The sequence below is a fragment of the Cebus imitator genome, unplaced genomic scaffold (assembly GCF_001604975.1).
Source record: "Cebus imitator isolate Cc_AM_T3 unplaced genomic scaffold, Cebus_imitator-1.0 Scaffold23, whole genome shotgun sequence".
Taxonomy (NCBI): domain Eukaryota; kingdom Metazoa; phylum Chordata; class Mammalia; order Primates; family Cebidae; genus Cebus; species Cebus imitator.
The window spans coordinates 4,312,454-4,327,256 of NW_016107338.1; the positions used below are offsets into that span (position 1 = coordinate 4,312,454).

Below are 14,803 nucleotides of genomic sequence, written 5' to 3' on the forward strand. Positions count from 1 at the left end.
TAGAGACAGGGTTTCACCATGTTGACCAGGATGGTCTCGATCTCTTGACCTCGTGATCCACCCGCCTCGGCCTCCCAAAGTGCTGGGATTACAGGCTTGAGCCACCGCGCCCGGCCCTAAAATAATGTTTTCTAATTTGGGGCGTTGGGTATAGGAATACTGTTGATTTCTGTATATTGATCTTATATGTGTCAGGGTTAATGCTCATTAGTTCTCATAGTTGATCAATGTTAATAAGCATTGACCACAAAAACTGAATGTTTATATATGCATACATATACATATATACTGCTGTAGTTTGGATGTTTGTCCCCTACAAATCTCATGTTGAAATTTGATCCCAGTATTGGAGGTGGAGCCTAATGGGAGGTGAGTGGGTCATGAATGCCCTCTGGAAGAGCTGGGGGTGTGAGGGGATGTGAGGAAGTTCTTACTCTATTAGTTCTTTTGAGAGCTGAGTGCTAAGAAGAGCCCCAGTAACCCATCTCCTTCCTGTCTCACCGTGTGATCTCTGCATGGGCCAGCTCCCCTTCTCCTTCTTCCATGAGGTGAAGCAGCTTGAGGCCCTCACCAGATGCCAAGTCAACTTTTCTAGACATCAGAATCAACCAAATTTTTTTTTCTTTATAAATTACCCAGGCTCAGTCATTCCTTTGTAGCAACACTAAATAGACTATGACATACAGAAACATTTGTATAATTGTCTTTAGATGATACAGGTATACTTTTAGATATAGAGTAAGAGTCTTAGACATGGGCACAAGGCAACAGGTATAAACATGTTCACTGAAAATTTTTTTTTTTTAAGATGGAGTCTTGCTCCCATTGTACAGGCTGGAATGCAGTGGCATGATCAGCTCCCTGCAACCTCTACCTCCCAGGTTCAAGAGATTCTCCTTCCTCAGCCTCCTGAGTAGCTAGGATTACAGGCCTATGCCACCATGCCCGGCTAAATTTTGTATTTTTAGTAGAGACGGGATTTTGCCATGTTGGCCAGGCTGGTCTCGAACTCCTGACCTCAGGTGATCCACCTGCCTCAGCCTCCCAAAAGGCTGGGATTATAGGCATGAGCCACAGTGCCTGGCCCACTGAAATATTTTTTAACTATACTGGCAGTTAAAAGGAATGAACTAGATTGGGAGATACCAACATGGAAACATAAAAATGAAAATATTAAGTGAAAAAGGAAAATTCAAATGTGTGTACATTTATAAATGTATCATTTATGAAAATTTTTAGTACTACATGCTTCATTGATCTATATGTAAACCTTATGACTTTCTTAGAGTAATTTGACTATATCTACTAACATTAAAAATGCACAAGCTGGCCAGGCATAGTGGCTTATGCCTGTAATCCCAGTAATTTGGGAGGCTGAAGCTGGTGGATCACCTGAGGTCAGGAGTTCGAGACCAGCCTGACCAATATGGCAAAACTACATCTCTGCTAAAAATACAAAAACTTAGCCATGTGTGATGGCAGATGCCTATAATCCTAACTACATAGGTGGCTGAGGTAGGAGAATTGCTTGAATTCAAGAGGCAGAGGTTGCAGTGAGACAAGGTTACGCCATTGCAATCCAGCCTGGGCAAAAAAAGCAAACCTCTGTAAGAAGAACAAAGTTGGAAGTCTCATACCTCCCGATTTTAAAACTTGGTACAAAATTTCATCTCTGTCAAAAAAAAAAAAAAAAAAAAGCAGCACAAGCCTGTTTACTCAGATATCCCACCAGTAGGTATTTATCTCATAAATATAATTGCAAAAGTACATTGATATGTGTGTGTGCATGTGTGTGTGTGCGTGTGTGTGTGTGTATAAATAATTTTTTTGAGACTGTGTGTGTGTGGGTATAAATAATTTTTTTTGAGACTGAGTTTCACTCTGTCACCCAGGGTGGAGTGCAGTAGTGCGATTTCAGTTCACTGCGACCTCCACCTCCCAGGTTCAGCGATTCTTCTGCCTCAGCCTCCTGAGTAGCGGGATTATAGGCACCTGCCACCACACCCAGCTAATTTTTGTATTTTTAGTAGAGATGGGGTTTCACTATCTGTCCAGGCTGGTCTCAAACTCCTGATCTCAAGTGATCCTCCTACCTCAGCCTCCTAAAGTGCTGTGATTACAGGTGTGAGCCACTAAGCCCGGCCTTATGATGTATATTTATATAAGCAAGTATGTTTCAGGATTGTTAGAAATAGCAGCAAACTGTGTAAACAACTGAAATAATGAAGAAACTGGCCAAAGACAAATCTATATAAAAGTTACTGTGCACCTATTTTAAATATTGTGGCATATTTGTATATGCCAATGGGGAATGACCTTCAAGATATATTACATAGAAAAGAGCAAGATATAGAATAGTGTGTATAGTATAATCTCATTTATGTTAATTTATACATGTAAATGTAAACACCTGCTGGGAAGATATAAACTCATGACAGTGATTGTCTATGGAAGGGATGGTGGGGAAGTAGAATTTAGGCTTATTGAATTTTAGCTTTTGAGCTTTTTTTCCCCCAACAAATTTATTTATTTTTATTTGTTTTATTTTATTTTATTTTTTGAGGTGGAGTCTTACTCTTTTGCCCAGGCTGGAGTGCAGTGGTGCCATCTCAGCTCACTGCAGCCTCTGTCTCCTGGGTTCAAGCAATTCTCCTGCCACAGCCTCCCAAGTAGCTGAGATTACAGGCATGTGCCACCATGTCCAGCTAATTTTTATATTTTTAGTAGAGACAAGGTTTCTCTACTAAAAATATAAATATACAGGCTTAGTAGAGACCATGTTGGCCAGGCTGGTCTCAAACTCTTGACCTCAGGTGAGCTGCCTGCCTTGGCCTCCCAAAGTGCTGGGATTATACGTGTGAGCCATCATGCCCTGCCCTTATGTGTGTTTTATTTGTCTTTTCTTTTCTTCCTTTTTTTTTTTTTTTGAGACAGAGTCTTGCTCTGTCACCCAGGCTGGAGTACAGTGGCATGATCTTGGCTTACTGCAACCTCTGCATCTGGTTTCAAGTGATTCTCACGTCTCAGCCTCCCTAGTAGCTGGGATTACAGGCACCCACCACCATGCCTGGCTAATTTTTGTATTTTTTAGTAAAGATAGGGTTTCAGCATATTGGCCAGGCCAGTCTCGAACTCCTGACCTCAAGTGATGTGCCCACCTCAGCCTCCCAAAGTGCTGGGATTACAGGCATGAGCCATGTTTTATTTCTTTTCTTAAAAAACTCAAAAGTTCAAATGCCCATTGATGATAGACTGGACAGGGAAAATGTGGCACATGTACACCATGGAATATTATGCAGCCATCAAAAGTGGTGAGTTCGTGTCCTTTGTAGGGACATGGATGAACCTGGAAACCATCATTCTCAGAAAACTGACACAAGAACAGAAAAACACTGAATGTTCTCACTCATAGGTGGGTGTTGAACAATGAGAACACATAGACACAGGGAGGGGAGCACCACATACTGGAGTCTGTTGGGGGGAAATAGGGGAGGGACAGCAGGGGGCGGGGAGTTGGGGAGAGATAGCATAGGGAGAAATGCCAGATATAGGTGAAGGGGAGGAAGGCAGCAAATCACACTGCCACGTGTGTACCTATGCAACAATCTTGCATGTTCTTCACATGTACCCCAAAACCTAAAATGCAATTAAAACCTCAAAGTGAATATAATTTAATAGTCATTATTTGTGGGGTTGCCAGAATCTAGTGTATGTTATAATGTAATGTGAAATCTCTACATTTGTGGTTTTCTTAAAGGCTACCTTTTTGCTCAGAAGATTTGTAGAACATTTCAGAGTCAAGTCATGGCTCATGCTTGTAATCTCAGCACTTTGGGAGGCGAAGGCAGGAGGATCACTTGAGCCCAGGAGTTGAAGATCATCTTGGGCAACTGTATTAGTCCTGTCTCATGCTGCTAATAAAGACATACCCGAGACTGGGTAATTTATAAAGGAAAGAGGTTTAATTGACTCACAGTTCAGCATAGCTGGGGAGGCCTTAGGAAAGTTACGATCATGGCAGAAGGGGAAACATATCCATATTCATATGGTGGCAGCAAAGAGAACTGCCAAGCGATAGGGAGAAAAGTCCCTTATAAAACCATCAGATCTTGTGAGGGCTCACTCACTATCACAAAAACAGCATGAGGGTAACCACACCCATGATTCGGTTACCTCCCACCAGCTCCCTCCCACAACACACAGGGATTATGGGAACTATAGTTCGAGATGAGATTTGACTGGGGACACAGCCAAACCATATCAGCAACATAGCAAGACCCCCATCTCTACAAAAAATTAAAAAAATTGCTGGGTGTGGTGTGTCACACCTGTGTTCCCAAACTACTTGGGAGGCTGAGGCAGGAGGACTGCTTGAGTCCAGGAGGTTGAGGCTGCAGTGAACTGTGATCATGCCACTGTACTCCAGACTGGGCAACAGAGTGAAACTCTGTCTCAAAAAGAAAAAAAAAAAAGAACATTTCAGAAATTTCCAGAAGGCTTACATCTATATTTAGTATGGTTATCATTTTGAAAACCAGTCAATTAAGAAACTGAAGATGTAACTTACAAAGTAGGTGTGGCTTTTTGTCTCAAAGTTTCCATCAAAATTCCGTCTCTTTTCTCTAATACTTTCAATCCTTGAGAACAGAGAAAGTCTACAAATTTACTGGCTTAAAATTTCAAACCCTAATATCATTAGTATATCAAGATGTTTTAGTGTATTCGTCTTTATCATCAAATGTTGAGTTGATTGGTATTCCTTAATTTTTCCAGAGAATCAAATGAATAATTGTCTCTTCAGTTTCCCACAATATATCTCCATACCAGGTTACATGTTCTATAGTTTTATTTAATGAATCATGTAATTAAAATCATTCTATTTTAATACTTGTATTTGCATGGCTATAAAATTTCTACTCTTGATGTTTTTATATGTAATTATTTCTAGGATCTGAAGAAGATGATGAAGTTGTGGCAATGATTAAGGAATTGTTAGATACTAGAATACGGTACGTGCTTCTCTTTCTACCCGAAATCAAGTGCTTTGGAGGCATTTTTCATTATAGCAATATAGTTTTAGTTGGCCATGAGATTAGAGTAGATTTTTTAAATAAGCGCAAGTTAATATAAACCACAACAGGTAACCATGACAATTGAATTTAAAGCCTGTATCTTCTCTACATTTACTCAAAATTTTAAACCATCCAATATATTTAAACATATTCAATGAAGAAATGTATTCTTCACAGTCTCAATTTAGGTTTGATATTGTTATGATACCAAATTTCTTAAAAAGAAAAAAAAAGACTTAATGTTTCAAAAGGTTGTAGACAGAATGAGTATTTATTTTCAGGATGTTGCCCATGAAGAATAAATTTAAATGAGTGGAGAACAGCAGGCTTCTACTTTTGCTTGTAGCAGAGCAACAGTCACGCTGAGAACTCCCAGAAAAGCTGGATAAAATACAATAAAAAGAATTTGTTTGAAGGCATTAAATAGCTGCCAGAGCAGCTAAGATTTGAGGTGCCAAAATCCTGGAGAGAAGGGAAGCTCGCTGAGTTTTCCCTTCAGGCATATGCTGTTCCTTTCTATATAGCTAGGGTAGGAGAAACTGAGCAGAGGGCAGCTGCCAAGAATCAGAGAAACCATTGGGCCTTCAGAAAATTTGTTTAGATGGGAAGACAAAAATTAATATTCTGGGTTACCAGTGAAATCTTGATTTGAAGGACCAAGATCCTAGAGAGCAGGAAAGTTAAGAAAAGTAAGCCTATAGTTTTGTTTTGTTTTTTTTTTTTTAAGATGGAGTCTCGCTCTGTCACCCAGGCTGGAGTGCAATGGCACAATCTTGGCCCACTGTAACCTCACCTCCTGTGTTCAAGCGATTCTCCTGCCTCAGCCTCCTGAGTAGCTGGGATTACAGGTGTGTGCCATCACATCGAGCTAATTTTTGTATTTTTAGTAGAGACAGGGTTTCACCAGGTTGGCCAGGCTGGCCTCTAACACCTGAGCTCGTGATCTGCCCACCCTGGCCTCCTAAAGTGTTAGAATTACAGGCGTGAGCCACTGTGCCCAGCCAAGTAAACCTATAGTTAATAACAATGTATTGTATTCTTGAAAATTACAGCAGGGCATGGTGGTTTATGCCTGTAATCCCAGCACTTTGGGAGGCTGAGGATGGTGGATCACCTAAGGTCAGGAGTTCAAGACCAGCCTGCCCAACATGGTGAAACCCCATCTCTACCAAAAATACAAAAACTAGCCAGGTGTAATGACGGGCACCTATAATCCCAGCTACTTGGGAGACAAGGCAGGAGAATCACTTGAACACAGGAGGCAGTGGTTGCAGTAAGCCAAAATCGCACTGTTGCACTCCAGCCTGGGTCACAGCAAAACACCTTCTCAAAAAAAAAAAATTGCTAAGATGGTAGCTACTAAGTGTTCTTGACACAAAAAATAAGTATGTGAGGTAATGTATATGTTAATTAGCTTGACGTAGCCATTCCACAGTGTATGAATATTTAAAAACATCATGTTGTACATGTAAATATATATGGTTCCTGTCAATTAGAATAATTAATTGGCTAGGTGGGGTGGCTCATGCCTGTAATCCCAGCACTCTGGGAGGCCACCAAGGGAAGTGGATCACTTGGGGTCAGGAGTTCGAAACCAGCCTGGCCAATATGGTAAAACTGTGTCTCTACTAAAAATACAAAAATTAGCCAGGCGTACCGAGTACCAGCTCGGCCAGAGAGACCCCCACCCAGGCGGCGCTGAAGGAAATGAGAGGCAGACACCTAGATAGAACAGTAAAGTGGGTCTGTGGGTGGGAGCAGGCAGCAGCCTTCCAAACTGAAAGCCTCAGGGGCTGACAGCATTCCAGGCTGAAGGCCTCCAGCAGATCCTGATCCACCTATTTATTCTCTCTGGACAGGTGATTATTATTAACAGACAGGCGTTCTGTATTTTCTCATAACTCAAAGATATACCAAGTAGGCAGCTGTTGCCCACTTACCACTGATTACAGACAAACTAAAAGGTATTCTGCATGAGGGAGGCCTGGGGGCAGAGTCAGATATCTCAAAGAGTTGTTATAAGGGTGTATGATATTTATACATTGTCCTGCCACTTTGAAATGCCCCAAGTGGTTTTCCATTTGGAGTGGGGGGTGGCCAGGTTTTCCTTGCCATCATTCTTTCCAGCAAACAATATATTCTATCATACACTCAGCATTCATCAGCGTTCATAAACTTAATATTTCTCAACACAGGTGTGGTGGCACAACCCTATAATCCCAGCTATTTGGGAGACAGAGGCATGAGAATCACTTGAACCCGGGAGGTGGAGGTTGCAGTGAGCCAAGATTGTGTCACTGCACTCCAGAGTTAGACTCTGTCTCAAAAGAAGAAAAAAAATAGTAATAATTATTTTAAAATAAAGAAAAATAAGCCTAACACTCAGATTTTCTCCCATAAGGCACTTACTTATTTGTAGCTGTGTAAAAAAGGCTAAGAAGTTAAAAAAAAAAAAAAAGTACTTGGAAGACAGAGCAGACTTTTGGCAGTTTTATGGTGCTAGGGTGGGGGACAAAAATTAGAGTTTAGGCTCTGTCAAGGAGGTTGGGTCTTAAGAAACATCCAAGCTTGGCTAGGCTCAGTGGCTCATGCCTGTAATATGAGCATTTTGGGAGGCCAAAGTGGATAGATCACATTAAGGTCAGGAGTTTGAGACCAGCCTGGCCAACATGGTGAAACTCCATCTGTATGACAAATCCCAGCTACTCTGGCGGCTGAGGCAGAAGAATTGCTTGATCCAGAAGCAGAGGCAGAGGTTGCAGTGAGCCAAGGTCACACCGTTGAATTCCAGCCTGGGTGACAGAAAGCCAGTGTCTCAAAAAAAAAAAAAAAAAATCCAAGCTCTTGGTTAGGCTCTCCAGAGAACTATACTCTTAAAATGAAGACACATCAGAGGTAGACTAAGCTTACAAGACTGTAGGCCAGTATTAAGTCAGTTTAATTTCGAAGTAGATGAGCTATGCCAGATGTAGGATGAATCCTTTTTTTTTTTTTGAGACAGAGTCTTGGTTTGTCGCCAGGTGCCAGGAGGAATGCAGTGGCACTATCTTGGCTCACTGCAACCTCTGCCTCCTTGGTTCAAGCAATTCTCCTGCCTCAGCCTCCCGAGTAGCTGGGACTACAGGTACACACCACCACGCCCAGCTAATTTTTGTATTTTTTTTTAGTAGAGACGAGGTTTCACCATGTTGGCCAGGATGGTCTCGATCTCTTGACCTCGTGATCTGCCCACCTCAGTCTCCCAAGGTGCTGGGATTACAGGTGTGAGCCACTGTGCCTGGACTTTTTTTTAAATTGGAGACAGGGTCTTGCTTTGCTGCCCAGGCTGAAGTGCAGTGGCACGCTCATGGCTTATTGCATCCTCAGCTCCCCAGGTGTAAGTGATCCTCCCACCTTGGCCGTCTGAGTAGCTGGAACTACAGGTATGTGCCACCACGCCTAGCTAATTTTTGTATTTTTTTGTAGAGATGGGCTTTCCCCATGTTCCCCAGGGTTTTCTCAAACTCCTGTGCTCAGGTGATCCACCTGCCTCAGCCTCCCAAAGTGCTGGGATTATAGTGTTCATAATTCAGTCAGATATTGCTAGGCATATCTAGAAACTAAACCAAGATAAAATAAAACAGATTCATAGGAAACCTAGATATTGGATATTTTAAACACATGGTATTTAAAAAACTGTGATAAAAAAATAGCAAGATGAAGAATTTCATCAGAGAACTGGAATCTGTAAAAAAAAAGAATTAGTAACTCTGGAACTAAAATGATAATAAGAATTCATTAGATTAGGTTAACATTAGATTGGACATAGTTGAAGAGAAGATTAGCATACTGGAATTTAAGTCAGTAGAAAATACTCAGCTTGAAGCACAGGGAGATAATAGAATAGAAGGTATAGGAAAGAAGCATGAGAGGGTGGGCATGGTGCTCACACCTGTAATCTGGCATTTTGGGAGGCTGAGTCAGGGGGATTGCTTGAGCCCAGAAGTTAGAGACCACCCTGGCAACATAGTGAGACCCTGTCTCTACAAAAAATTAACCAATTAGGTGGGTGTGGTGGTGTGCACCTGTAGCCTTAGCTGCTCATGAGGCAGAAAGATTGCCTGAACCTGGGAGGTTGAGGCTGCAGTGAACTGTGATCACACCATTGTACCCTGGTCTAGGTGATAGAGGAAGACCCTGTCTCACCAAAATTTAAAAAAAAGTTTCAAGCCTATGGAGGGGAGAAATAGAATAAAAGATACTTCATCAATCCAAAACAGTGCAAAATAAGAAACAGTAAATGATAATATAAACCCAAAAGTATTGGTGTGTAAATGACAATATTTTGATGAACAAAAATAAGATTGTCAAATTGGATGTGAAAAAACAAAACCAACTATATACTGCTTAGAAGAGATATACGGGCCAAGCATGTAGCCATATACTACTTAGAAGAGATATAGTGGCCAAGCATGGTGGCTCATGCCTGTAATCCTAACATTTTGGGAGGCTGAGGGGCAGATTGCTTGAGCCCAGGAGTTTGAGACCAGCCTAGGCAACATAGTGAGATGCCATCTCTACAACAAAAGAAAGAGCGAGAGAAAGACAGAGAGGGAAGGAAGGGAGGGAGGGAAAGAGGAAGGGTAAAAGAAAAGGAAAGACAAGAAAAGAAATAGAATATTTGTATGACCTTTGGGTAGGCAAATTTTTTTTTCAAGGGACACAAGAAATCAGATTAAAATTAAGGAAAATACATATAAATTGGGCTACAGTAAAATTGTGACTCTCTTTTCATTGGAAGATGACATTGGCTGGGCACAGTGGCTTATGCGTGTAATTCCAGCCACTTAGGAGGCCGAGGTATAGGGGAGGCTCCCTTGAGCCTAGGAGTTTTACGTAGCAGTGAGCTGTGATCATGCCACTGTACCTCCAGCCTGTGTGACAAAGCGAGACTTAAAAAAAAAAGTCATTTACAGTGAAAAGGCAAAGCACAGATTAGAAGATATTTATGCATTTATATGACAGAATATATAAATAACTTGTACAAATTGGTAAGAAAAAGATAATCAGAGACTGGAGCAGATAATTCACAAAAGATAATCAAATAGCAGCTGGGTGAGGTGGCTCACACCATAATCACAGCACTTTCGGAGGTTGAGGTGGGTGGATCACCTGAAGTCAGTAGTTCGAGATCAGCCTGGCCAACCTGGTGAAACTCCATCTGTACTAAAAATACAAAAAAATTAGCCAGCCATATGGGCGCATGCCTATAATCCCAGCTATCTGGGAGGCTGAAGTAGGAGAATCACCTGAAGGTTGTGGAGGTTGCAGTGAGCTGAGATCGTGCCACTACATTCCAACCTGGACAAGAGCGAGACTCTTTCTCAAAAAAAAAAGACAAGTAGCCACTAAACTTGAAAAAGTGCTTAACCTTATTAGTTATTATTAATAATCAAACCACAATTAAATATTAGTACAAATCCACTAAGAAAGTTAAAACTATTAAGACTGACAACACCAATTGTTGGTGAGGATGTGGAGCAACAGAAACTCTCATATACTGCTGGTGGGAATGTAAGTTTATGTAACTGGAAAACTATATGGCAGTATTTATTAGATCTCAACATATTCATACTCTTCATTCAGCAATTTCACTTTCAGGTATATTTCCAGTAGTAATATATATGCATAACAAAAAACATTTCTAAGAATCTTTATGGCTGCACTGTTTGTTTTTTTTTTTTTTTTTTTTTTTTTTTTTTTTTTTTTTTTTTTTTTTTTTTTTGAGACGGAGTTTTGCTGTTGTTGCCCAGGCTGGAGTGCAATGGCCCGATCTCGGCTCACCGCAACCTCCGCCTCCTGGGTTCAAGCAATTCTCCGGCCTCAGCCTCCCGAGTAGCTGGGACTACAGGCATGCACCATCATGCCCAGCTAATTTTTGTATTTTTAGTAGAGATGGGGTTTCACCTTGTTGACCAGGATGGTCTCGATCTCTTGACCTCGTGATCCACCCGCCTCGGCCTCCCAAAGCGCTGGGATTACAGGCTTGAGCCACCGCGCCCGGCCCCTATGGCTGCACTGTTTGTAAAAGCCAAAACCTAGTAGTAACTTAAATGTCCATCAACAGTAGAATGGATAAATAAATTCTGGTATATTTACTTAATGGAATACTATGCAGCAATGTGAGTAAATGACCTAGTACTATATTCAGCAACATAGATGAATCTCACAAAGAGCACAAGAAGCCAGATACAAAAGAGTTATTCTATGTTATTTATAAATATAATTCATATTTGTAAATTATTTAGTTTAGGCAGAACTAATCAACGGTGATACGAATTAGGATAATGGCTGTGTTTTGTTGTGGGGAGTGATTGGAAGGAAGCCCAAAGGGGACTTTTGGAGTCTTGGTGTTGTTTCTTGGCTTGGGTGGTTTTAAATGTGTGTTCACTTTTGAAAATGTCGTGAACTGTACATACATGATTTTAAGCATTTTTCTTTATTAATGTTATATTTCAATGAAAAATTACTTGAAAATGAAGCCAGCATGTAACAGTCTCCCTCTTCCTTCACTAAAAAGAAGTGACTGAATATATCTTAGGTAATCACAATTATTAGGAAATTTGAAATCTTAAGTGCTTTAAAATGTCATAGTTTTTATTTATTTAAATTAATTTATTTATTTGTAGAGATGGGGTTTCACTATGTTGGCCAGGATGGTCTAAATCTCTTGACCTTGTGATCCTCCCACCTCGGCCTCCCAAAGTGTTGGGATTACAGGTGTGAGCCACTGCGCCCAGCCATAGTTTTTATTTAAAAAATTTTTTTTTAGAGACAGGGTCTCTCTGTGTCACCCAGGCTGGACTGCAGTGGCATGATAATAGCTCACTGAGCTTCCAACTCCTGGGCTTAAGCAACCCTCCTACCTTGGCCTCCCAAATTGCTGGGATTACAAGTGTGAGCCACCATTCCCAGCCTTGAAAAGATTATTGGTAAACAAGATCAAATGTGGTAAGTGGAGTAAATATTTGTATGAGTGAATTTTGGTATTTTATCTGAGAGTGAAAAAAAAGTTAAAATTATAAATAAAACTTAGCCACAGTTATTATTCTCTGTTTTAAAAGTAGCTCTTTGTGAATTTTACCATTATAACATGTAAGCTCTGAGTTGTATTAAATTTTTTCAATGATAACTTGTATTTTAAAGAATAAGTAATAAATATTCTTTGACCTCACAGGCCAACTGTGCAGGAAGATGGAGGAGATGTAATCTACAAAGGCTTTGAAGATGGCATTGTACAGCTGAAACTCCAGGGTTCTTGTACCAGCTGCCCTAGTTCAATCATTACTCTGAAAAATGGAATTCAGAACATGCTACAGTTTTATATTCCAGAGGTAGAAGGCGTAGAACAGGTATGCCAATATTATATGACAGTGTAGATTTTTTTTTCTTTGTAGATATAAAGGCTGGAAATAGATGTTAAGGCAAGTATTTGAAAAGAAGTTCATGACCTAGCTTTTTATTCAAAGGATAGATTTTTGTGTTGCAATTTTTTGTTTTTGTTTTTTGAGATAGAGTCTCACTCTGTTGCCCAAACTGGAGTGCAGTGGCAGGATCTCAGTTCACTGCAACCTCTGCCTCCCGGGTTCAAGCGATTCTCCTGCCTCAGCCTCCTGAGTAGCTGGGAGTACAAGCATGTGCCACCACACCCAGCTAATTTTTTGTATTTTTAGTAAAGACAGGGTTTCACTGTGTTAGCCAGGATGGTCTCGATTTCTGGACCTCGTGATCCGCCCACCTCAGCCTCCCAAAGTGCTGGGTACAGGTGTGAGCCCCTCTGCTGGCTCATTGTCTTGCAATTTTTATCAGACTTGAAATCTCTTATTATAGAAGTAACTTTAGTGTTATCAATACCTACTATGTGCCAGGCATTTTTACTAATATTACCTCATTTCATCTTCTAATAAACACAGTCCATTAAGTCATTCCCATTTGCACACAATACAGCAGAGACTTAGAGGACATATTGCTGCTCTGAATGCACAAAAATTGTGAAAAAGGTTAAAACGTAACGCAATGTTTTATAGATGAGATTTAGAAATCTTTAGTGGAAGAACTCTACTACATCATATTTATTCACTTTGTTGTTGTTGTTGTTGTTGTTGTTGGTAGAGACATGGGTCTTGGTATATTGCCCAAGCCGGTCTTGAATTCCTGGCCTCAAGCGATTCTCCCAAAATGCTGGGATTAAGGATTAACACAACTGGCTTAATCTATGTATTCTTAAACATGCAAGCAAGAAGCCCATTAAGAAATCATAGTTCATCGCTATACTAAGTAGAATTCTAGAGCTTTATGTATAGCACAATATCAACATTTTTTTCTTGCCAACATACCTAAGGAATATAACATAGCACCTTGTCATCAGTGATAGACTCTCACTGCAGCGATTCTTAACCAGAAGTCATGGCTTTATGGAGAGAGATTATCAAGGAGGGAAGAAGGGATGTATGGAAATTAGAAATTTTCAACCCACAGAACCTCAGGTAATTCTTTTTTTTTTTTAGACAGAATCTTTCTCTGTTGCCCAGGCTGGAATGCAGTGATATGATCTCCACTCACTGCAACCTCTGCCTCCCGGGTTCAAGCAATTCCTATGCCTCAGCCTCCTGAGCAGGTGGAATTACAGGCATGTGCCACCATTTTTTGTATTTTGTATTTTAGTAGAGACTGGGTTTCACTATGTTGCCCAGGCTGGTCTCGAACTCCTGAGCTCAGGCAATTTGCCCACCTCGGCCTCCCAGAGTGCTAGGATTACAGGCATGAGCCACCTCAGGTAATTCTGTGCCCTAGCTCCATTGGGAATCACTCATCCTTGGGTAGTATTAAAATTCATTGGTTTCACAGTGAGCAGGTCTATACAAACCTATCCCCAAAGTCTGAGGTTGCTGAGAGGCTGAAGAAAGAGGCTGACGAATCCAGTTGGTCAGAAAGAAACATTTAATATGGACTGAGGAACAGAAGCCATTTCTCTGGTGGTTGCAATGATGGATCCCCACGTTGTCACCCCATAGACTCAGGGTTTATATACCATGAGGAATGGGTATACATGCTTCAGAAGATATCTGTAGGACAATTAAAGTCAACCCCTCTGGAAAAGGCAAGAATGCTTATTTCCCTAGTAGCATAAGCAAATTATAGGCTAAGTATGTGTTTAGGATAACACCAAGGTTGTTTTGACCTAAAAGCAGTATTAAGTAGAAGTCTTAGAGGCATTCCTAGAACTGAGGTTAGTGAACATGGCAGATTAGCATTTAAGATGGAGTTGCCTTAGCCTCCACACCATCGTTTTTGTCCAATACATGCCATCTCCTCTTTGAAGTCTTTATCAGTCTCCCACTTGGAATTAAGTTCTTCTTTGACAGGTCCAAAGCTTCTGTTTTGGCTTTATGTTTATGCGACTTTCTGTATCCGTTTTAGCTTTATGTTATGTGGAAGTTCCCTAAGAGACTTGAAATCATATCCAAGTCTTTGTACTCCCCTGCAACAAGTAGCCCTGTGCCTTACGTCCTATACATGCTTTATTATTCCAAATTAAGGAACAATTCTGCCTAAAATATGAGTTGGTTGACAAAATTTTTTGGATTGGGTATTGTTAAAATTGGATGTAAAATATTAATTTTTTGGAAATAAATACCAATTTTTACTCAACTGAAAAGATATCCTATGAAAGAATTCTTTTTCTATTGATT

General features: G+C 40.6%; 1 protein-coding gene across 7 annotated transcripts in view; it reads left to right on the forward strand.

Moving 5' to 3' along the window:
- NFU1 (NFU1 iron-sulfur cluster scaffold) overlaps positions 1-14,803 on the forward strand; it is a 43,913-nt gene that overhangs the window by 27,712 nt on the left and 1,398 nt on the right. For all 7 annotated transcript variants that reach the window (XM_017522082.2, XM_017522074.2, XM_017522079.2 and 4 more), the window contains 2 exons: positions 4,949-5,009; positions 12,289-12,463. In XM_017522082.2, coding sequence (XP_017377571.1) covers positions 4,949-5,009; positions 12,289-12,463 — 236 coding nt within the window. The remainder of the gene's footprint in view (positions 1-4,948; positions 5,010-12,288; positions 12,464-14,803) is intronic.